This window comes from Miscanthus floridulus, chromosome 4 (genome assembly GCF_019320115.1).
Source record: "Miscanthus floridulus cultivar M001 chromosome 4, ASM1932011v1, whole genome shotgun sequence".
Lineage (NCBI taxonomy): Eukaryota > Viridiplantae > Streptophyta > Magnoliopsida > Poales > Poaceae > Miscanthus > Miscanthus floridulus.
The window spans coordinates 30,810,955-30,836,182 of NC_089583.1; the positions used below are offsets into that span (position 1 = coordinate 30,810,955).

The 25,228-nt window shown below is 43.3% G+C and overlaps 2 protein-coding genes across 2 annotated transcripts; both read left to right on the forward strand.

Annotated features, from left to right (window-relative positions):
* The first annotated feature begins 12,829 nt into the window (after positions 1 to 12,829).
* On the forward strand, positions 12,830 to 14,911 carry LOC136548334 (uncharacterized). Its single transcript, XM_066539902.1, has 4 exons — positions 12,830 to 13,431; positions 13,616 to 13,819; positions 13,906 to 14,038; positions 14,123 to 14,911. The coding sequence occupies exons 1-4, from the start codon at positions 12,830 to 12,832 to the stop codon at positions 14,909 to 14,911; spliced, it is 1,728 nt and encodes a 575-aa protein (XP_066395999.1).
* Positions 14,912 to 19,148: 4,237 nt separating this feature from the next.
* LOC136548335 (galactoside 2-alpha-L-fucosyltransferase-like) lies at positions 19,149 to 22,068 on the forward strand. Its single transcript, XM_066539903.1, has 2 exons — positions 19,149 to 19,171; positions 21,579 to 22,068. Exons 1-2 carry the CDS (start codon positions 19,149 to 19,151, stop codon positions 22,066 to 22,068), a joined length of 513 nt encoding a protein of 170 aa, XP_066396000.1.
* Positions 22,069 to 25,228: the final 3,160 nt, after the last annotated feature.

The window sequence follows — 25,228 nt, forward strand, 5'->3', positions numbered from 1 at the left end:
TCGAAACGGAATTGCAATGACACAGCATGGTTTTATCGAACTTTCTGGCACATAAAGAAAACTTGAGGCTCTTGATCAGAAGCAAAAGGAAAAAAAGATACACAAAAAACATGTATATGAGTCAAATTTGGTTTTTATATTGCATTAGTCATAGTTTCTGTGCCAGGTGTGTTGCTGCTGATTAGGACAGGAAGTTTTCTAGCTCAAGCATTGTCTATCCTCCTCCACTACAGTAAGGATCCTTGTTTTAGACTGGAAAAAAATCTTGAGTCTGATGCTTCGAATAGTTTGGTGTCCCTATAGTCCCATTGTCTGTACATGTATTTGGTAGACTACTTATTTACAGTTAGGTGACTACAAGCAATAGGCTTAAAGCCATTGCATATTTGCACCTCAATAGCTTTCATTATCTGTACATAGAAAGCACTTAACTCTAGCTGCTACCTGAGGTGTTCAAAGCTGTGCCGGCATCAATATAGTTTGTTCAAACTTCTCTGTAATATATGTGATAACTTCTCTAAGCTTGATCACCTCTATGCTGCAGCACGACAACTAAATTGAACCATTGATATGGAGAATCAGTGACACATTGTTTTTCCGGAGCTTATCTTATTGTGTTTAATTTTTTTTACTCCTGTAGCAACGCATGGGCATCTGCTAGTTTAGTAAGAATCATATCACTGAGCAGTGGTCTGATGGATGAAAATCTCTAATGGAGCAATAGAACGAGACATCAAGCATGTGTCTTAGTTACATTGGTCTTCTAGGAGACTAACCCTCCACATTGAAATGCCTCTATATGCAATGCATAGGTGACTGTCATTAAGGTCATTTAAATTTGCAAATCTGGAATCGGACCAAGTTGGTTTGTAGGATTTGAGATATATAGGTGTTTCAGCTTTCAGGTCTTGATTTCAATTTTCTTAGATGGGATTGCATCATTTATTTGTCAATTCAAAATGGAAAACAGAAAAGACACCACCTTGATTTATGCAAAGCTGGAGCTCTCAAATTATTTACTAAACATTGAATTATTGAGGAATTTGGTGGTCTTGCAGTTAATAAAGCACCGAGGAGTGCAGCAGCAGCGACAAGGAACAAGGGTGACAAGTACGGGAGACACCATCCGTGAGAGGACTGTTGCTGTTTTGTATGCTTATTTTATCCATTTATTCTTGGAAAAGTGCAATTATTTCATATATATATATATATATATATATATATATATATATATATATATATATATATATATATATATATATATATTGATATCCCTTTCTTTTCCGTGTTTGTTTTATCCAATTATTTCCTGTAGAGTACACTTGAAATGTTCCCTTGAATATTACTCCCTCCATTCTAAATTACTACATAGCTTTTTCTATGTATCTAGACATAATGTATATCTAGGTGCAGAGCGAAGCTATGTATCTAAAAAAGCCAAAAGGACTTATAATTCAGAATGAAGGGAGTACAATGGAACAACATAGCTAGTGTTCATGGTGTCATAACTAAGTGCCTTTAATTGTTACACTAAATTTGGGTACGGGATTTTTCTTGATGAGGAACTTATCTATCACCTAATGCCATTGATCATTAGTTCTCAAATTTTCATCCTGGTATTTCCATGTGTGTACTGATCATCACGTACATTTTAGGGCTGCTGGGCCCCAGACAAAGAAAGGGTCACATAATACATTAGTTTATAACAACACAAAAAAAACGTGGTAATAGTAACATATTATTGCATCCATTTAGGATTCTAGGTACAATAAGTAACTAACAATTGCAATGCCACAAAATATTATTACAACCCAAAAAAACGTGGCAATAGGAACATGCTACTGCAACCATTTCAGAATTCTTGTTGCAATAACCACCTAGCAATTGCAACACCATTGAAGATTATTACAACCCAGAATAACCATGGCAATAGTTACAAGAAAAAGCAACCAAATCCAATTTAGTTGCAATAACACCAAGTAATTGCAACAAAAATCAATACTAATGCAACTCCAAAGCACCATGGCAATAATGCCAACCAATTGCAACACAATTCTGAAATGGTTGTAGTAGCACAAGCTTGTTGCAACCACAAACCACACATATTGCAACACATTTAGTTCGTTACATTATAGGCACATATTGCAACCATTTTACGAAAAGGTTGCAATACAACCCCCTATGGCAACTAAATTAGTGATTTTGCAATCGTGTGGTGTGGCATTAGAGGTGAATCCTTGTAGTGAAGGGGCGAGCCCTGCAGCGTGCGGAGCATGTCTGGCCGGCGGCGGGCTGCCAGTGGGAGGGGCGAGCGTGGCAGGCAGCGCGGCCGCGTGCAGAGCAGCACTGGCTAGCACGGCAATGCATGGGTGGGGAACTCGGCCCGCGGCGCGGAGGCAACTGCCTGGTGCGGTTTTGCTTCTCCTCATCGAGATCCTCTAGCCTCGATGCTAGTCGAGCTCGTCCAACGTTGTCGCATCTGTTGCCACCGATGCCTCATTCTTCCTCAACTCCGGCGTCGTGTGCACAGCGATGGTGAATCTAGCATTTTGGCGGTGAGTGTGGGATGGGAGAGGATGGCCTGGGCAGAGAGAGTAAGGAGATGATCTCCAGCTTGCTTGTGTACGGGAGAGAAGAGGAGGGAGGAAGAAGATGGATCTGATGGGTGGGTCCCACTGTCAGCGGAGAAGAGAGGACACTAAAAGGGGTATTTTTGGTCATGCGATAAATCAACAGCAGTTTATATGCCTGCATATGGACCCAAGATCGTTACAAACGTAAATAATGGCATATCCCAAGTATAAATTGAATTGTAATGGCATGGTTCCGAATAGACGAATAGTAATGATATTTTTCTAAAATGTGAAATTTTTTAACTTTGTGTAATAAAGGGCAAGAAGCCTTGATAACAAATTTTACCACCTGAGGCGGACGCCCAGCGTGACCGCCTCAGTTAATAAAAGGGCACCGCCTCACAAAATCATTTGTGTAGTAGTCAACCCTATTTTGCAAGAGCTGATCTTATTAAATGCATCTGTTTGATGCCTCACTGGCTGAAAATGAAGGCAGCATCAATTATTTGTGAAACTAAAATAAAAAAAATATTTGACAGGATTCTATTGTGACCAATATATACAATGGCACAATTTCTGAGAGCGAACACCACCAAGTCATCATTCACAAAACAAAAACTTCAGCTATGAACTCTGTCCTAGGTACTATATATGTTGGTTCAAGTTGCTGTGGAATTGATGAATAACCCAAGGAACCGACGATTGTTGAAATGAGAGGCATTCGGAAACAATGTAGCACAAGCTCCTTAGGGCCTGCATGGCTAAACTTTTTAACCTGCTCCAGCGGCTGCTGGTGCTTATTTTCTATTAGCAAGAACTGTAGATACAGGGAGGTTTGCTGCTGCAGCAAGCAGTTCCAATCAGGTTGTTAGAACTTGCAGGAGTAGCACTCTGGGCTGCTGCCTGCTGGTTCACAACGTGCAGGCAGAGTAGTTCATGATCACCTGGTGGAGCGCTTTGTCTTGTGGACGTACGTGTGAGTGCACGTCGTGCATGCACAAGTGGACGGCTGGTGTATGGAGCGCATGGCTTGGATTGGATCCGGACGAGTTGTTGCTTGCCATTGCCGCGGACTGTCAGTTAGGGTTTAAAAGCCCTGTACTCTTTTGCTTCTCTAGTTTCCGCAAGCACACGTTCGTCATGGTAGCGTTCGTCGCCACAAAGCTCTTGTGTCCGTGTGTTCGTGTGTGTTCTCTCCAGCCGGAGCTCGCGTTTGTGTTCGTGTCTTGGTGATGAGAATGTGCAGCCTGAGGTACATACACTACCGGATACAGGAGCTTTGCAGAGTGCCAAGGGCACTCGGCAAAGCCCAAAAAACACTCGGCAAAGCGTTTGCCGAGTGTTACACTCGGCAAACGACATTCGGCCTAGGTTTTAATGGCAAAGAGCTGTTTGCCGAGTGTCAATCGTCAGGCATTCGGCAAAGACTTTGCTGAGTGCCCAAAAAACAGTCGACAAATATTTTTCCAAAAAAAATAAAAAAAAACCAGCAAGGTCAGAGATGCCGGATCCACTGCACCCACGCCGGAGACGTCAGATCCGCTGCGTCCACGTCGGAGTAGCTGGAGCCCGACGGGAGGGCGCGCCACCACGCCACCGAGATTCAACGGGAGGCTGCACCACCGAGCCCGGATCTGGCGCCGAGAGGGGCGGAGAGGGGGCACCACCGGGATGGGGAGGGGAGGCCGCGCCACCGAGCCGCCAGAGCCCAACGGGAGGCCGTGCCTCTGAGATCTGACGGGAGGCCGCGCCACCGAGATTCAACGGGAGGCCGCGCCACCAAGCCCGGATCTGGCGCCAAGAGAGGAGGAGAGGGGGCACCACCGGGATGGGGAGGGGAGGCTGCGCCACCGAGACGCCGGAGCCCGACGGGAGGCCGTGCCTCTGAGATCCGACAGGAGGCCATGCCACTGAGCCCGAATCTAGCACCGGGAGGGGAGGGGAGGTGTGCCGCCGGCATCAGGAAGGGAGGGGCACTAGTAGAAAAACGAGTTGTAGTCCCGGTTCTCAACCCCCTGTAATCCTGGTTTTGAAACCGGGACTATGAAATCGGGACTACATGTCTTGATTTTTAGTCCCGGTTCCTCCAACCGGGACTAGAGGTGTTTATTGGTAAAAAAAAGTTGCAGCTATGGGGATTCGAACCTACGACCTCCCACTTTAGCTCTTGCACGCATTACCATCTCACCTACCACCACACATCTTACTTAGATAAGATACTCTTTCCTTTTAAATTTAGTTTGGAGACACCTTTAGTCCGGGTTTGAGACACAAACCGGGACTAAAGGTACCTTTAGTCCGGGTTGGTGTCTCAAACCGGGACTAAAAGTCACACTTTTAGTCCGGGTTCGTGTCTCAAACCGGGACTAAAGATTCTCGCACTTTTAGCCGTTGGGCAGGGACCTTTAGTCCCGGTTGGAGCTACCAACCGGGACTAAAGGTTTCTCTAGTCCCGGGCGCAAAAAATATCAGGACTAAAGCCAAATTTCGAAGTGGATCAAAGGTTGTTTCTCTACTAGTGGGGGTGCCGCCGGGATGGGGAGGGGTGGCCACGCCACCGAGCCCCGCCACCGAGCCGCCGGTGCCTGATGGGAGGCCGTGCCACCGAGGTCGGATCTAGCACTGGGAGGGGAGGGGAGGGGAGGGGGCACCGCCGGCAAGGGGAGGGGAGGGGGTGCCACCGGCATGGGGAGGGGAGAGCAGCGGGGAGGGGAGGGGAGAGCAGTGGGAGAGGAGGGGAGAGGGGCGTCGGGAGGGGAGAGCAGCGGGGAGGGGAGGGGGAGAGCAGTGGGGAATTAAGTAGGATTTGTTTTTTTTTGCCGAGTGTCCTAGATCTGGGCACTCGGCAAAGTTTTTTTTTCATTTTTTTCTTCTTTTCCAGAAAAAAGATTTTTATTTCTTTGCTGAGTGCAAAAAAGAAAACACTCGGCAAACCCTTCTTTTCTGAGTGTTTTTTTTGACACTCAGCAAACCCCCTCTTTGTCGAGTGTTTTTTTTTAACACTCAGCAAATCGCCTCTTTGCCAAGTGTTTTTTTTTTGCCGAGTGTTTTTAGCGCAGCACTCGGCAAAGAACATGTTCGCCGAGTGCCCGAGGGAATACACTCGACAAACATAAAAACACTCGGCAAATTTGACGTTTCCGGTAGTGATAAATGCAAGCTACTGCATATACATCCACATGCAAGCCGGCACGCTTATGACGGTAAGTGTTGACATGAAGCTAAAATATATGTGCGAGCACCACGTATGTGCTTGCTCTCCTTCTCAAGATCAGACAGCTAGAAAGAAAACATGGTGCCATCGTAGTGCATGAACTGCCCCATGTTTGGAGCCCCCACCCAGGCTCATCTCGTTGAATGTCAGAGTTGGAGATTGAGTTGTCTTAATTTTTGGGAAACCTTAATATTTATATCTGTTAATGTCAAGCTTGTCGATGTTTCACCTCTTCTTCATCAATATCACCAACCAAACATATGGTTGAAACGCCGCCTGTGACCAACGGGGCCGGACGACAAGGAGAGTACGTGTAGAATGGGCAATAGATCATGTTAACGCCTACATCTATATTATCATCCATCTACAACACCATGCATGGAGAAGACAAAACCGAAGAAAAGACAACAACTACACACACAGTCTAATCAGAGGATTCCTATGGATTTAATTCACTAGAGTAATTAAGTTGGAGCCTCTATTTACCCATGGGAACCTGATATTTCACATCACCAAAGCCAGACAACTGTCCAGTTATGAGACTGCATGCTAAAATATGCACAAGGGAACTTGTAATTTTGTTGATCAATGAATTAATGAAATATTTGTTTCCTTACCTACTCACATCAACAGCATATATTTTCATTTTATTATTTATCCTTTATGATCCACATTTTTTGTCCCAAACAAGTAGTGATCATTGTCTATGATGATCAGAGTTTACCATTGAATAACCAGATATTTCTGATTATTATAAGAATTTCTAGGATTTTATAATTGTGTTCTAAAGCATCACATGAGGATTAATGCAGATGTATTCCCTTCAAAACTCTAATCACTATTAGTTTTATATTTTAATTGTGAGGCAATATTTGTTGTTGTTGTCATAAAATAATTGGACAATAATAAAGATTTCCAAAGGAGAAAATAGAATATAGGAAGAATTGGACAACACTAAATGTGAAACTAAGCAATTTCACGTCTCCCATGGGGGCCAAACTTATCTTCACTCGTTCACTTTCCTGTCCTCTCATTTTCTGGCCCTATCCTCTATACCTCATCCATTTCTTTATTTTTCTCCTAGAGGTCCAATCCCTTTATTTGCTGATATGCCATCTAAAAAATTGGATCTGGCTTTGCCCCATCTCGAGCCAAAATAACCACCTCTCTCCTGGTGAACTTGGCCACTAAAGGACAGCCGATCGTCGCTGCGGGAGCTGATCGTCGCTGTGAGAGCCTGAGTGCTTCGAATGGCTGTGGTGGCGGTGAGGCACTGAGGCCTGCGAATGGCCAGCAGCATGGCAAGTCAGGAGAGCAGCGTGGCGGAAGTCGAACGGAAGCTCAGGCTTTGTGGGTTCTTGATGCTTCTCAATCCTGAATAAACTTATAGAGAAGATGCTCTTGCTGCATTTCGCTTTATAGTTTCCTGGCCAATAAAAAGCCTCCTAATAGCAATACAACTCGTCTATGGGCTCTCACCACACAGTGTGCAGTGCCTTGGCTTGTCCCAACCTAACTACATATGTTGGTGCCTGACCTTAAGACTCTATTGATCTAGATGAATAAACTAATTATTAATGGTACTATAAAGCTATGAAAGTAAAATTATGAACTAATACTAACTAATTCGAAACTTAAACTCTTGATATCAGAGAGCACATGCTCCTCACTCAGGCTCCTGCACATCCATTTGTGGCACAAATTGAAAACACTGCTGCCTCTTGTTGGTGAAATTATTGCACACTTATGGAAGCTCCATAACTTATAGGGACAATTATCTATTTGGCACTGAAACAAATCAGTGTTTTGTATTTGGCACTCGAAAATTTGAACTTTCCTATTTGGCATCAAGTTAAAATTTTCTTTCTTAAATGGCACTGCCGTCCATTTTTGTTGGTCATCTGTTAGTTGACTGGTTTGACCGTGTTAGTTTTTTCTCCATATGTCCAATATCCCCCTATGTTAGATACAAGACTGAAATTTGACCGAGCCCCCAGAATCCTAGATCCCGCGACCATCTTCCCTGGCTCGGTTGTGCCACTGTGCGAGGCTGCCCTGCCTGCACAGCCGGAGCGCGAGTAGGTCACCCCGAGGGAGGCCGCCCCCAGCCTCTGTTGGACGAGCCACGGCCTAGGGAGCGGGGGCCGCGCTTCATCGTCTTGGATTCGTCGCACTGCCGGAGGATCACGCGCACCGCGGCACTGCAGCTTCCGCCGTGCTATTGTACTACCAGCCGCCGCACAGCACCCACGATAAATCAAGATCCTTTGATTCCTTTGCAGATCCAAGTCGAAAATTTTGTTTGGAACGAAGGGGATCTAACGGAAGTGCGATGTGGTATACTTCACCTTGGAGCCGACGGCGGCTTCGAGCCCATATGGCGTGGCGACGAGGAAGACGAACTGGCACCCAGGGATGGCCGGCGTGAAGGTGGCGGTGTCGAAGAGGTCGACTTCGAACAACCGCAGCCGATCTGCCGTGCCGGGGACCAACCGCCGCAGCAGCCCGGTCTTCTCTTCGTCCTCTACGTGCGGTCACCAAATCAATCGGATCAGAGTGAGGGACGCCGACCAAAACTAGGAAAGGAAAGAAGGAGCTCGCACACCAGTGTTCCGCAGCGTGGCGTGGACGGTGTAGCCTTTCTCGAGGAGCTTCTTGACGAGCCAGGAGCCGATGAACCCGGCGCCTCCGGTCACGCACACCCGCACTTCCCTGCTGCTGTTCTTCATGTTCTTTTCTGTTGCTGTCAAGCTTTGTTTCTTCTCCATGGCCGCGGACTTGTGGCGGCGGGCATCTGTGTGCGGGGCTTCGACTTCGTAGGGGAATCCGTGGGGGAAGAAAGGAAGATGTCATGTTGGCCCACATGTCAGATATTAGTAGAAGGACAGTTTACGCAATACAAGAATACAATAACCTGCTGACACTACCAGAAAATGGAAATTTCGTGAGAGGAAAGTATTTTCATGAGTGTTGAAAATGAACCCTCATGAAATTAATGCTTTTCATGAGGGTGAGTTAAATCCCGCCATGAAAACTGATTTTCGTGAGAGTGGTTCGTGCACCGCCTGGAAAATACAATTTTCGTGATGCTAAACTCTCATGAAAATTGTTATGCAGGCACGAACTCTTGTTTTTTGTGAAATAAAATCATTTGGCGCCAACGACCCACGCTTTCGTTTGGTATTCGCGCCACAGGGAAAAATAGCCCACGCATAACTTTTCGGCCCAATATACACAACAGCCCGAGCCTCACAGTCCAACCGCACCCCCAAACCCTATCCTCCAGTCGGCGGCGTGCCTTATCCTCTCCACCCGTGAGAAAAAAAAGAGCCGACCCGTCCTCATGGCTGTGGTGCCCTCACCACCGCCGATCTAGCCCGCAGCCACGCTGCCCTCTCCGGCCGCCGTCGCCGCCTGGCAGGAGCCGCGCCGCCCTCTTCGGCCGCCGCCGCAGCCCGGCAGGATCTCATTCGTATTACCGCTGCCTACGTCTGATCCCGGCCCTGGGGCACGGCGAGAGGGCGCGAACGTCCTAGGCCTAGGGAGCCGATGGGCCTCTCCCCGAGGTAAGCATACACCAGTAGTAGTATTCTGTCAACCCAGCTAACATATGTATACTAGGCTGCTGCATGCCGCACACAGCAGCAAGTCTCTTCCACTAGAGTTGCAGATCCTCTTTCCTCTGCATACGTAGACTGCAACTTGATTAGTCAAATATTCAATCTACTAGGCACTAGGCTCCCTATTGGTCTATATTCCCTAATGGTTTGGATTCCTCACTACCAGCTTAACTTGCGAAACTTTCAATTTATTCAAACTTTGCCTATTAGAGACAAAGTGTCTCATCATTTTGAAGAGACAAAGTTGATTGTTGTTTGATATGCTCGTTGGTCGTGGCAGAGTATCACAATCGTTCATTTGGTTTGCTAGGTTAGGGGTGATGCCCGGGATCTTCTCAATGAGATTAATTAATTTAGGTTCATGATGTGGGCACTCTATTTGCTGGAATGAAATGGGAAATTAAATGAGAAACAATTGATTGAAGAGGGGCAACCAATGTAGGAACGCTTGGCTTTATAAGATAATCTTTTGGTGAACTTTTTTCATGCCACTCATGCTTCTTTCATGCCGATGGTGGTTCATTCAATAGAACACTACTGTTTGAATGAGTTTGCTCTACTAGAAGAGTTTAATTAAGAACATCCGGCCAAATGGTCATTGTTTTCTTTTAATTTAAACATTATGTTACCTTTAAGACAAGCTGGTCAAGGTGAAGGCATGCTTGTTTTTAAAAACAAATGCAGTAGCTTTTACCTTTTGCCATTTTGATACACATATCATAGCCATCAAGCAGTTCAATGGTCACAGTCTTTTCCCCAAGAATACAAAGTCTACTGTAATGAATCTACCGTAATTGTTGATTGCGAAACACCTGGCAGAATTTCCCTGTGCTGTGGTATACTTGTTTACTTTAGAATTTTCAGCTGAAAATGAGTAATTCACATACTTCATAACTTCTTGGAAATGGAGTATTTGTTGTTGTATTCAGCTAGCATCTTTTCCATGCTTATTTTGCTTCTTCTGAGAAATACTATATTTCTACTGTAAATTTCGGTGTGCTAGTTAACATCTGCAGCACGGTCATAACTCGTCTATATATTTTTGTTCTAGGTCCAAAAACCCTTAGGACCGGCCCTGCTGATCCAAGACCGAGCTCTGCAACCTCTTAGGCCGTTGGTGCCCTGGATCCAGCCCACTGACGCCCTTCATCGAGCCCTCCGACACCCTGCATTCAGCACGCCGTCCCTCAGGCCACCTCTACTCTTTTCCTCCGTCGAAGCTCTGAGGAAGAGAAGGCAGCAGCGACACCGAGCTAGGCTCTGAGGAGAACGCAGCAGTGACGCCAAACCGAGCTTGGAGGAGACAGGGTCCTACCTTGTGTGGATCTGCGCTTCCTACTTCCAATCGGAGTGAGTTAATAAAGCTTCATCTTTCTCCTGAAATTTTCTATGCCGTGCTTAACCCATATGAGGATGCTTGATGCATCTCACATGGTAGTTTGCTTAGTTTTTTGCAGTGTACTTAATTGGGATTATATAAACTATGTTGTGTCTCTAACAATTTTGCAAGATCTGGTAGACTGGAACTAAGTGCGACATTTGCCTTACACCTGAACTTAATGGAGCTATGAATTTTGCATTGATCCATATATACTGAGAAATTACCTCTTCTGCTGTTGGTATAATAGAATATAATGCCATGATTTTCGATGGTATGGTGAATCTGTAGAAAAATAATGTTGTTTGTGGTTGACTGCTCGCTGCTGTATATATGCAAACATCATAATATGATTGTATTGTATCTCTTGGTAAACCTATAGAAAATAGTTTTTTGTTTGTTTGATAGCCATGTGAATTTTTCCGGTGTCTAAATTCTGAATTTTTTAATGAAAACAGAAGAAAAAGAATGGAAGAACGTGACTGGATGTACACTGGTTGGTCTCGTACACAGCCCCTCTCAAATGATTGGATAGATAACACCAACCAGTTTTTTGGATCGTGCCTTCTCTATGCCTAATCTAGTTGAAGATGGCACCATTAAGTGTCCTTGCATGGTATGTCACAATTGTGTTAGGCACACCAAGTTAACGGTAGAGATGCACTTGTTTAGGGTTGGCTTTAAGGAAGACTATAGAGTATGGACATCACATGGTGAGGGACTTGCCAATACCTATGTTGAAGGTGGACATGGTGACAATTTTGTTGAAACTGACCACATGGATGAAATGTTAGCTACCCTAGTTGGTGACCATCCACCACCAATTGATGAGCAGCCTGCCTATGCTCAAGATTTCTATAGGATGGTAGAAAATGTTGACCAATTAGTACATGAGAATACATCACACTCATCTCTATCTGGTATGGCACGTCTGCTAGCAATGAAAGCACAATATAACATGTCAATTGCACACTTTGAGGCAAACTTAGAATTAATCCATGAACTTTTGCCTCCAGAATCTAAGTTGCCAAAGGACTTCTATCAGTCAAAGAAGCTATTTGAGGGTCTTGGTATGGCATATGTCAAAATTGATGTTTGTTATAATAATTGCATGCTTTACTACAAAGATAATATAAACAAAGACAAATGTGATGTTTGTGGGTTGTCTCGCTATGAAGGTAATAGTCGAGTGCCACGTAAAGTGTTGCGGTACCTTCCCATCACCGATAGGTTGTAGAGGTTATATTTGCATAAGAACACGGCAAAGCTATTGTGGTCTCACAAGCCATGCACTTCTGGCAAAATGGTGCACCCTTGTGATGGAGAAGCGTGGCAAAAGTTTGACAAAGACTTTCTAGACTTTGCTAGTGACCCTAGAAATGTGCACCTTGCTTTTGCAACAGATGGTTTTACCCCCTTTGGTTTCATGGCAGCGCCTTACTCCTGTTGGCCGGTGTTTGTTACCCCATTGAATTTTCCACCATGAACAATCATGAAATCAGAGTACATATTTCTTTCCCTAGTAATCCCAGGTCCTGAACATCCTAGAAAGAAACTAGGCATTCTAATGCAGCCTTTAATTGATGAATTAATGAGTTTGTGGGAAGGGGTGGATACTTGGGATGCTTCACTCAAGAAAACTTTTAAAATGCGAGCAGCTTATCTATGGTCAGTACATGATTTCCCTGCTTATGGCAACTTTGCTGGATGGAGCACACATGGTAGGCTTGCATGTCCAGTGTGCTTAAGTGATAGTAAGGCATTTACACTTCGTCATGGTCACAAGGCTTGCTGGTTTGATTGCCATAGATGGTTCCTACCTATAGACCATGAATTCAGATTCCAAAATAATGCATTTCGTAAGGACACAGTGGTTCTTGATGAGGCTCCAAGGCTTTTAACAGGGGAGGAAATATTTGCCCAAATGAGCAAATTCATATATGACAATAAAAACTATGGTACATTGCACAATTGGACCCATGTTTCTGGCCTTTGGCAAATTCCATATTTTCAAAAATTGTTGCTGCCCCACAACATTGATGTGATGCACAATGAGAGAAATGTAGCTGAAGCTATTTGGTATACTTGCTTCAATGTACCGGACAAGACTAAGGATAATGCCAAGGCAAGGAAAGATTTAGCTGATATTTGCAATCGTCCATCACAACATTTGAAGATGAAGACAAATGGGAAGTGGGACAGGCCACGAGCCCCATTTTGCATTAGTAAGGATGACAAGCCAAAAATTCTTAAATGGTTTCAAGAACTTAAGTTTCCTGATGGCTATGCAGCCAACATTAGAAGAGGGGTTAACTTGTTACAAAGGAAGATCTTAGGCCTAAAGAGCCATGATTACCACATATTCATGGAGCGCTTGCTCCCTGTTGCATTCCATGGATTTCTTCCACATAGCATATGGTTGTGTTTGGCTGAGCTCAGCTTTCTATATAGGCAATTGTGTGCCAAAGAGTTGAGCAAGGATACCATATGTTCATTAGAACAGCAAGTTGTTGTTCTTATTTGCAAACTGGAGAAGATATTTCCTCCTGGTTTCTTCAATCCTATGCAACATGTAATAATCCATCTTCCTCGTGAGGCTCGACTAGGAGGGCCTGTGCAATCCCGTTGGAATTACCCATATGAGAGGTACAAAACATAATGCTATACTAAGTCTTTAGCAAAGATAACCTTGTCTTAATTGTTTGTTTGGTTCACGTAGGAAAATAAAAAAACTTAAAGCCAAAGTACAAAATAAGGCACGTGTTGAGGGCTGCATTGTTGAGGCTGAATTAGTTGAGGAAGCAACAAATTTCCTCACTCTCTTTTTTAGGTCCCAAGCTCGGTCAATTAGAAACAAGATTCCACGCTATGATGATGGTGCTGCTACCTTCAAAAGTTCATGCGATCTTGGAATTTTTCAAGTCCCTGGCCGTTATATGAGCCCGTGGGGTGTTCATGAGCTGCCAAAAGAGAAGTATGAGGCTGCTTTTTTATACATTTTGACAAACATGCCAGAGATGGATGAATTCTTCGAGTACGTGAATTTTCAACAGTGGGTCCTAGTATATTTTTGTATCTAGTTTGTTGACACTAGCTAATAACTTATTTTTTGCCCCATAGAAAATTTGATAAGGAGCATTGGAAGAGTAGAAGTAGACCAAGACCTGACCAGCTCCGTGAGTTGAGATTAAAAGGATGGAAAAATAGTCGTGGGCAGCATGGTCCTACATTCTTTGAGTGGTTCAAAGAAGAAGTAATGCTGCTGAATACTCATATTTCACATTAACACCACATTTACACACCTAAAACTAACACTGTTAATACTGTTGACATGCAGTGCTTGCAGAATCCTACTATTGATAGTGCATTGCGTGAACTATCATTTGGCTTCCGCAGAATGGTGACTAGCTATGGGGTTTATGATGTGAATGGGTATATAATTCGTTCCGAAGAGTACGAAAGAACAAAACCCAGATTAACCACAGTTAATAGTGGAGTTTGTGTGCCCTGTATTGATGAAAATGACAATGAGTTGGACTACTATGGTATTATTAAGGATATCATAAAAATAAAATGGCAAGGCCATATGCAGCTAGAGATGGTGTTGTTTGATTGCTGCTGGTTTGATCCCACACCAGATGGAACAAGGCGTACTCCAAATTTAGGATTGGTGGAGGTCAAGCATTCTTCTAGACTTGCAGTGTTTGAACCATTTGTCATGGCGAGTCAAGTTAAACAAGTCTATTATTTGCCTTATGCTTGCAGTGACAAATCTGATCTAAAGGATTGGTGGGTTGTATATATCATGTCTCCACGGAACTATATTCCAGCAAATGACGCCAATGATGACCCAGATCCTCCTAATGAGGCAACAGAAGTAATATTCTATCAAGAGGATGGGCTGCCAGGCTCTTTTGTCATTAATTTAGGGGCTGATCTAGACAACATAGTTCCAATTGTCTCTGATGAGATAACCAATCCAGTTGATCTTGAATTTTTGGCCAAAGTCAATACTGAAGCTCAAGATGAAGATATGGATGATCTGGAGTCTGATGGAGATGGAGATGGAGAAGATGACCATGATGACCTGCTTGGATATTTACCTAATGACCCAGATGATTTTTAGATTATTATTTTCCTCAAATAAATTTGGTTGTACCACTAAGTTATGTACTGTTAGATGTAATGTACTGGTAGATAAAATGTACTGCTGAATGTTTACTACTAGGTTATAAATGTTGGGTGCATTTTCATTTAACATTCAATTTTCACTTATTTTATTTGTGTTGCTCCTCTAAAGTATGTGTTATGTTTTCATCTAACATTCAGGTTTCATTTATTGTATGTGTTGTTCCTGTAAAATATGTGTTCTCTAATCTATATTTCATATTAATGCAGGACATGTACGGGCTTCGACATAGAGGGCTTGCAAAGAAAAGGCCATGCCCAGCCACCAGTGAGAACACCCAAAGAATCAATGCTCGTGGTGGTAATGCCAGCTCTCAAAGACCCACCAGTGGGAATTCCCAAGGGAGCAATGGTCATGGTGGCTTTGGCAACTCTCAAGGACCCACTCGTGGGAGCTCTCAAGGGCCCATTGCTGATGATAGCATTGCCAACTCTCAAAGACCCACCAGTGGGTACTCTCAAGGAACTAATGCTGATGTTGGCACTACCAACTCACAAAGAGTCGCTGATGATCAGGTCGACACACTAATGAGCACTGGTGATTGTCCTGACTCCAACAATGGTGCAAGTGGCTCTATATTGGTTAGGGAAGAACCTCCAAAAAAGGCAAGAGGGCGAGGGAAAAGAAACTTGACGCAATTTAGAGTGCCTCCACCTAATGAAAAGGTTATGCTGAAGCCTGTGGGTACCCGGTGCGTATATGTAATTTCAATCCTATATGGCTTTGTACGGAAACATTTTTGCTGCTATTTCTTCTACCCACAATGTGTTACTAGTACTAGGATGTGCCCTGTTGGTTCAACATTAATCATTTTTTTCTCACTGATACATTTTAGCTACTAGTTTTGCTTCCTGCAATGTGTTACTAGTACTAGGATGTGCACTGTTGGTTCAAATCTACTACTGTTCTTCCTATATACCATTTTGCATGATATTCAATTTACAAACTGAGATGCTATATTCTTTGTTACAGTCAATTCACCTATGTGAACTACAACCCTAGAGACTACAAGTATGGTTCACAAGTTGGAGTTATTATTAGGCGGTTTTACCCGGGTATGGTCAATATCCGTGATGAGGAAGGCAAACTTATTGAAAGGCGGGCAGCAATGTCATGGCATGATTATTACTGCAAAAAGGATCGTGCTGGAATAACATATGCCAAACTAGTCAAGTGTGAATTCTGGGTAATGCAACTAACCTTTTTTCGCTCTACGATTTGAATTGAAATAGCTGAATTTTCCTCTTTTATGTATGTAGAGAGTGTTCAAGGTATCTCGAGCTGATGTGAGAAAAGCTGATCACAATTTGGATGCGTATCTAATGAAAAGAGTTTTTGATTTGATATACCAAACTCGTTTGGATGCTGTTAAGTTTCATGCAAAATGCAATGACAATGAAGCACACGACATACATCTTACAGAAGAAGAATACATAAATAGTAAGCTAGAGTGGTGTGCTCAAGATGCTTGGTGCTTTCTGTCAAAGTATTGGGCAAGTGAGAGGTACATGTAAAAGAGGAAGGTAGCTCAAGCTTCACACCTAAAGTCTGAAGATGCTGCTCAGAACCGAGGAGGTTCGAGGCCATTTGGTGAGACACAACAGCTACTGGTATGAAATCTTTCTTCTTTTGTGGTCTTGTATGAAATCAAGTATTTACAGATTAGGAAATTCACTTGGGTGGTCTTGTAGGAATATAAATTTGGCCCTAGTAAGGCTAGCACTGTGAACACATATGCTGTGATGAAGTCTGGATTTAAAAAAGTGGACAGCACTGGAAAAAGCGCTCCCATTCCTAGTCGGAGAGCAGAAAAGCGTTTGGTATGTATTTTTGCTTCGCTATGCAACTCCCTCTCTTTGCTTGCTGCCATTTCATCATTAAATGTTTCTTCCTTCATTCTACATTTCTGTATGATATAAATCCAAGTGATATAAATCTGAATCTAACCTAAACATGTAGTTTAATACAACAATTTGTAAATCTAATCTGACACCAAGTTTATGATACAAATCTGAAAACTATATAAAAATTTGAGTGTCTTAATCAGCCTATATGATGGAGGGTTATAGCTAAAACAAACTATAGATAAATACATGCAGTTTATTGTGACAGTTTATTATCTGCTTTCTTAGTTCATATCAATGCTACGGTATTTTGTCTTAGGCTAACTACATTACAAGAACAAAGCTACCTGAGAATTCAAAAGATTTGGATGCAAACGCATTGTATGTCATGGATCATGGAATGGCCCATGGTAGGGTGCCAATAGCTGATGGTTGTGTCGATAGACAAGCACTTGCAGCAACAGCTAAATCCCATCGTTCTTCAGCAAGAACTGTTGCCTATCAATCCATGGTACATGAATATGAGCAGTTGAAGGAGAGGAATGATGCCTTGGAACAAACAAATAAGAAATTGAATGAGAATAATGAGATTCTCATTGAGGAAAATGGTGTTAATCGTCAGCTTATGCTGGTAATAAGCAATCCTTTTCATTTACCAGTTTATTGATCATATGCATTGATCCAACGTGCTTACACATAAATTTTAGACAATTTTTGAAGATCTGAACAAGCAACCTCCTGCTGATCTAATGAACTGTCTAGCAAATCTTGATGCCCGTCGTCATCAGGTAAATGTGGTACTATTCACAAATCTGAGCCTGTTTTCACAAAAATAGTTAGTAATCTAAACAAACATAGCCCACTGTATAATCTCTTTTTACTTGAAGACTGAAACATTTCAAACATACTTGATCTTTTTTAGGTCTCTGAATCATCACGTGCTGCCACTCACTCACTTGAAATGCTTAGCAATGACAATGACATAGTCACTGATGATGATGATGAAGATTACAATGAGATGGATGACAGTAACAGCTACGATGACAACAGCAGTATCAGTGATGACTTTGATGAAGATGATAGCGGAGGTAGTGAAGGTGACAACATAAGCAACAACCATGAAGAAGAGGATGGCGACCATACCGACGGGGCTGATATCAGTGATAACTGATGCAATGGATGTGATTGGGACCTGACCATTGCTAACCTTTTGGCTTCTTTTGCTAATCATCTATCCTTGGTGCTGTAGTATGTGTATGTGCTGGCTTTTGGCTTCTTTTGCTAACCAGGCATCCTTGCTGTTGTAGTAACTAGTAAGTATATATATATGTGCTGGAAGGTTGCTACTCTATGCTGGAACTTATTATATTGCATGGTTCGGACTCGGTGCTGCAACTCATCATGTTGTATGTCTAAGACAATGAGCTAGTCCTTTTAGTGTAATGGCTGGACACTTGGATGGATCTAGAATGTATTGTGATTAGAACCTGTTGCCTATATTCACATATTGGAAGACATTTGGATAATATATATGCATTTGAAATTTGGCATGAGATGATCCTGTTGTTCGGTAATTTTCATGACAGTTTGAAACTCTCATGAAAACATTCTTCTGTGATGGCCTGAATATATTTTTCGTGGTGTTGTGCCCTCATGAAATGCATTTCATGACGGTGACTCTCACAAAATACTAAATTCTCACGAAATTCAATCCATGACGGTAACTCTCACGAAATTCATTCCATGATGGTGACTCTCACAAAATACTAAATTCTCACGAAATTCATTTCATGACGGTGACTCTCACGAAATTCATTCCATGACGGTGACTCTCACGAAATGTTTAACTCTCACGAAATTAATTCGTGACGGTTACCTCTCATGAAATACCACCAGAAACCCTCATGAAAATACCTATGCAAATCTGGAGGCAACTTTATTTTCATGAGGGTGACCCTCACGAACTCCCGTCAGGAAAATTATCCGTGGCGGCCAACTCTCATGAAAATGAGATTTTCGTGTGTCTATTATCGTGAGAGTTTTTGCGTGACGGTGTACCCTCACGAATTATTTTCGTGAGAGTAAAAGCATATTTCGTGACGTGATTTGCACTATCACGAAATCTCTGGATTCTGGTAGTGTGATGGGCTCTATATCACGTCTATAAAGAGTTTAAAAAGACATATTTCAAACATCAATGGAATTATATTGGCCTAAATAGTAATGGTTTATTTCTAATTCGTAAAAATTATAATGTCATCAATTCAAATAACCTTTTATGATTTCTTTATTTGACAACATGTTTATTTATTCTTTCCCTATTTGGCACCATGGGGTTCTGCTGCAAACAAGGGTATTCATATCATTTTGCTAGCCACTTGACACCGTTACTGTCCTAAATGGACGGTAGTGTCATTTATGAAAGCAAATTTCAACTAGGTGCTAGATAAGAAAGTTCAAAATTTTAAGTGCCAAATACAAAACACTGATTTGTTTCAGTGCCACATAGATATTTTTCTCTAACTTATATATGATCCCTGATCGATGTTGTGCGCTGTTTGTGATGCAAACTTCAGTTGTTGCTGCCTAAAACTTAGTTTATTCCATGAGGATCACACACAATTGCAATGTATTACCCAATAAACTTTTACTAAGACGTGGCTGCGGGATCTTGGGCAGGGCTGCGCTGCCCATGTCACTAAGCACCGGTGGTCATCGGCGCCCACACGGGAACGCACGAGCAGGAGCCCGACCCACGCAACGAGCAGACAACGAAGAGCGATCACAGAACGGGCGAGCACGAAATCCGAAGGAAAATCGGTCAAAACGACTCGATTCGCTCCCGCTCCCAAACTTTGCAAGCATGAAATTCAACAAGAAAAGATCTTATCCCAAAGAAATCATCGCCTAAAATTGATTCAAACTCTGACAAAATCAGATGGAGGTCAAGAACTGGAGTTTTTCCCCAAAACGAAAATCAGCTTGGATTTTGATGCACGAGTGGAATTTGTTCAATTCACTCATAGGATAGCGTCACCACATGTCCTTGCACCAAAATCCCTCAAGAAATTTCACCCCAATCGCAGCCAAATCCGACGAACAAAAATCACCAAAAATAGCTCCGAAAATCATAGAAAAAAAATAACTTCAGATTTGCAAAGAGGAACAAGTGGAGTACGAATTTGATCCTTAGATTTGCTCCCCATAGGTCCTAGATCTACTGGAGCTCCAACGTATAAGGGCATGGGCCTAACTCAACCTAAAATACTAGTCTGACACGTCTTATATTTTGTGTTCCCCTACCATCGACACACGATGTGGTCTAAACCCCAACAATATTCCCCTTAGTCACAATTTGGGTGCACCCGCCATATGTGACCCTTCGAGATTTTTACAAGGTTTAGGTTTCTGACCTCGGGTACCAGCCCCGATACCACTTGTTGGAACACCATCGTGCTCTCAATGTTGGAGCTCGTTTAATCAACACACGAGCCTTCGCTCGCCAGAGGTCTCAGGTCCACTGGAGCTCCAACTTATAAGGCCATGGGCTTAAGTCAACCCAAAAGACAAGTTTGATAAGTGGGACTGCTCCCGCCTTATATGTTGTGCACTCCCACCATCGACACACGATGTGTGGGACTAAACTCCAACAATCTCCCCCTTAGTAACACATCAGGGTGCCTCTGCCATATGTGACCTTTCGAGATTTTTTATCGGGTTTAGGTTTCTAACCTCGGGCACCCGTGGCTGCCCTTCTTGTGATCCAATCTGCTGGGCGTGATTCGCATTCTCGACGGTGCAGGCGCTCTGTGTAGATCGAACAGCCAGTGCTCTTGTGGCGGCACAGCTGCCTTCTTGTTGATGCTCCTCTGGCCGGCGGCGCGTACCTGGGTACCTCTGTGCCCTCCTGCGTGTTGAGGTAGGCAAGTCCTTTTATAGATGGCAGGTAGGGCATCGATCGGATGGGAGTGCGCCCGCGCCTTCGTGAAACACCACCAATAATCTGTCCAGCGGCGCGAGATCTTCGGGTGAACGAGCCCTGCCTTGCCGATTGGATAAACATGGCATGAGCGCTGCTCCCTTAGCTGCTTGTGCTGCATCTCACCCAGACACTTGATCGTGGACCTCGATCAACGAAAGTACGGCCCACTCATCAGCTGGTCAATTCACACGTGTTCGTGTATATATAGAAACAAGTAGGAGCAGATAGCCTGTCGTCGAGGGATAGGCTCGGATATGCTCCTCAATCTGTTGGTGCAGCAATAGCTAAACGTGCATCGACATATTTGGAGGTGAATTGGCCCACGAGTGCACGTACATGTATGCACCTGAGTTTATTAGCTTCTCACGATAGGTTACTGGCTCGTATTGAGATAGCATATATACATAGCCATGTACTGACTATACCTTGCCTTTGTATTTATACTTGCGGGCGCCACGTGTAATGGCAACCAAACGAGCTTCCAGTCCATACTTCATAATACACATACATGCTTACATCGGCTTGTCAAGCGCGTACATATAAAGCATATGAATTTTGACCTTTTATCGCCATATATATTCGTGGCACATGTGAATATACATGCGCACACATATATTGCAAATTTATTTTCTTCTCTTCAAATACAAAAATGCTTCCTGATAGCACGTATAAATATACGCACATCTGGGAAAGATTTTGTACAAAATCTCGTCAAACATCTGCGTACCGAAAAAACATAGTGTTCACCTCCATCACGACTGACGACATGTGCAACCAGATACTTCCGTGCTCTAGGCAGGAGCACATCCTCCCGGAAACCAACGCCGCCACCGACAAGTGGCCATGGCAGTGGCAATGGCAATGGCTCCAACAAATCTACGGCCATCTTTATCGTGTCACTGTACACCAACTACTACAAGAGTCTGAGGTCGAGAAAAAAGGGCGTGTTCCAGCGGACGCCCGAGGAGCAGCAGGCGCGGAGATCTACCTGCTCAGCTTTTCCGAGTCGCCGCTCGATCACATCCGAGCTGTCCACGTTCGGGTACGTTAGCAGTAGCCTCGCCGGCGTCTGTTCGGCGATTCTCCTCACCACGTTCGACCACAAGGTCCCCGAGACACCGTGCCAGCAGGCCATGTCCATGGAGCCGTGCAACCTCGTGCCGCCCCAGGGGTTGGAGTGCCGGGGCAAGCCTGTGGACAAGGATGACCTAGCACGCCACGTCGGGGTCTGCGAGGATTTCAAGGATGGGGTCAAGTTTTATGACTAGGCAGCGTGGTGTGGACGTGTGGTGGTGCTAATTTTAGGTTCCGTTTGATACATCTCTGCTTCACTATCATGGAATGGTCTTTTTTAGCTTTGGCTCTACAAGAAGTTTCTCTGGTAGAGCTAAATTAAACTGTTTCGGACAAAAGTTTAGTGAAAGAACTTGGTATTGTACATCTTGGAGAAGGAGCTGATGAAATTTGGCTTATGCTGATGCTTATGCTGAAATGCTGTGAGAGGAAAACACTGTTCGTTTGCTGAAAAGTACTGCTGAAGTAGTGCAACAGAGGGAGCCACACTTTTCAACCTTGCGGGATGTTGGCCTTTCTCGTCGATTTTGTCCCTAGGGGGCTTTCTCTACCAACTACCCTAGGGAAACAGTTTCTCTACAGTTTTCCAGCATTTCTGTAGGATTATAAACCCTAGGTAAACTTGTTGATTCTAATAGTGCCAGCGCGTGATATGTGGGGTTGGCTGACCGGTGGCCACGGCCCACGGGGGACAAATGCGGAAAAAAGGGAATTGTATGATATGGCCTGGGTGATGATAAAGTACGTACATGGGCATTTGGTGCACCACATAAATAGTATCATCTAGATGTAAAAAAAAACATGCACACCAAACTGATTAAACTCTGGAAAACTAAATAAAAGCGGTGCCAGGGTACGGTACGTGCCGCTCTAAATCATGCCTGTAGCCATAGGACATGCATGCATGGACAAAAATAGTATACGTACACGAATATCGAATATCGAATAGTATCAGCTAGATATCTCGACAAACCTCATGCTGAACCATCTTGTTGGCTGCGGCTTTAAGGCGCTGCAGCTGCAGGCTTTTAGGTGATGCTACAGTGCTTTTGCGCAGCTGAAATTAAAATAGCTGCAGGCAGTTGAGGCGAATAGTTGTTGCCATGAGACGTACTGATTGTGCTCTGCAAAATTAAAACCGTACGGTGCGTGCTTAGGAGTTAGCAGAAAACAATTATATATATTGTACCGAATTAATGGGAACACCACCACGTTTCAACGGATATTATATTAGAACCCATGACTTGTTGCCTCGCGTGACACCCCGCCTCTCCTACGACTAATCATGTATTTCATATTTTAGTCTTTAAACGGTTTTAAATAAAAATAAAGGTTTTAGCTACAAATTTTTTAGATCTTGCGAAACACTATGACTTTGGTGTAGCGTGTGTCTCCATCCAAGATTATTTAAAAAAAAATGAATTTCACAATCAGAGATCATCAATTGTAATACTCTAGATAGAGGATGAATAGAGAAAGGAGGTGCCAAATTTTGAAGTTGCTAGATTTAACTAAACAATGGAAATTCCCCTTCTAATTTCTCTAAACGTGGAATGTAGAAAAGAGGTTCTTTACAGGTTCAAGATGATTTAAGCCCCCTCTGTTTTTTTTTAGATTTCTGGATCCGCCTCAAGTCTCGCCTTGTGCATATCCTTTCCCTCACAATATAAAAAGAAATGACCTTTATATATAGCTCCTTTTTGCTAATTGACATTAATATAGAATACATTGTAGGTTAGTTGGGCTCTCTTTGACAAGGCTTTTGTCATTAGGGATTCTCCATGGGCTCAATCAAAAACCCTGCCAAACGTGCACGCATATAAGAATCTTATGAAGCTAAAACCAATCTAAAAACAAATGAAACTAAAGTCATTTTCGCCTACAAGCTCCATGTTGTAGTTGTCGACGGCGAAAAGTGAATGGGTCAATCCCCGCCATCGGCACGTGAGCAAGCCGAGAGAAACTGCGTGGAGCAAAATCCCAAGCTCTCCCCGGACTTAGGAGGACACCAGACCGGATGGTCGTGACCGAGGGCGTGCCCGTCAATTTGACCCTACAATTGACAAGGAGAGAAAATTGATCAGTAATTTAAGGTGGAACATGTCGGTGTTTGTCCAGACAGTTCCAAATATGCGGCTAACTAGCCGATGAAATAAGGCTATCGACTAGAGAGTCGATATCAAGCATGTTCATGATGTATGATAAGCAAGAACGAGTAAATCGGTAATTATCTTTTCCTCAGGTATATAGATCTTGACTAGCCGATGATTATGAAAACATGCAAAAGATGTAAGGATAGGCATGTAAGCATTCATGTGAGAAACATACTAGCTTTTAACTAAGACAAAAACAAATAAAAAGCATGTAGACAGCCAGTACATCCTCAACAATGCAGGTTATCAGCTAAAACGGTCGATTCCAGTGATCTTGTCGTATAGCATATAATCACTCATCCATTGGATATAAATAAATCCATAAACAACTAGACTCAATCTATTGTACCATCAACAAATCGAGTCGTCTGATTCAGCATTGATAGTAGGACCCTAGATCAGAGATCAGCGGTCGATAGATCAACTTATATCGAAAAAGAATTGTGGCAGAACCGCCTAAAATAACACACCTTTGGAGGCGCTCGTCTTCCACCAGACACTAAGCACCCCGAAAGCGAGATACTTTGGGCGGATTTCGTCGAGCACACCCCAAGGGAGAACTCAAATAATCCACGTTTTTCCTCTAAGGTCCAATAATGAGAACGAGTTTACAATACTTAACCCATTTCATACAACCAGAGTTCTTAGAAATGCATTATTACAGTGCCAAGTTCAGAGTGTGGAATTTAAACAGTGGAATTAAAATAAACGTCTATCGGTAATATACAAGGATCCGCCTGTGCCTACCAGAAGAATCCTTCACACAACAGCTACGCCTCAAGTTGCACCTGCAACAAGGGTAAATAAACCCTGAGTACCCAATGTACTCGCAAGACTTACCCGACTAGTAGGAATAATTTCCCAACTCTAAGGATATGATAAGCTTTATGGTTTGCTGGGTTTCCTTTTTGCGGAAAGCAGTACTAGTAGTGAATCCTTATGTATATTTCTTATTAGCAGTCATGATTAGTTCATTATCTAACCATTCTAGGTAAGCACATGTTCTACTTTCAAGCAAGAGTTGAGCAAATAGATCCATTTCACCACCTTTCATTTTCTAGTTCTTAGTATGGTGCTAGATTGTAGACAAGTCATACCGGATTACTCGACGATTCATGAATCAATGTGCCCAGCTGGGTACCCCAAAACACACGCCCGCTTGTACCCCAGGCACAAGTAGGACCAACCCATCACTCTCCTA

Excerpts from the sequence above, each read along its gene's own strand:
- LOC136548334 (XM_066539902.1), top strand. The coding sequence starts at position 12,830 with ATGCACAATGAGAGAAATGTAGCTGAAGCTATTTGGTATACTTGCTTC. Across the intron at positions 13,820-13,905 it reads GAGATGGATGAATTCTTCGA|AAAATTTGATAAGGAGCATT; the intron begins GTACGTGAATTT and ends TTTGCCCCATAG. Across the intron at positions 14,039-14,122 it reads TTGAGTGGTTCAAAGAAGAA|TGCTTGCAGAATCCTACTAT; the intron begins GTAATGCTGCTG and ends GTTGACATGCAG.
- LOC136548335 (XM_066539903.1), top strand. The coding sequence starts at position 19,149 with ATGGGGTTCTGCTGCAAACAAGG. Across the intron at positions 19,172-21,578 it reads GGGTTCTGCTGCAAACAAGG|ATACTTCCGTGCTCTAGGCA; the intron begins GTATTCATATCA and ends ATGTGCAACCAG.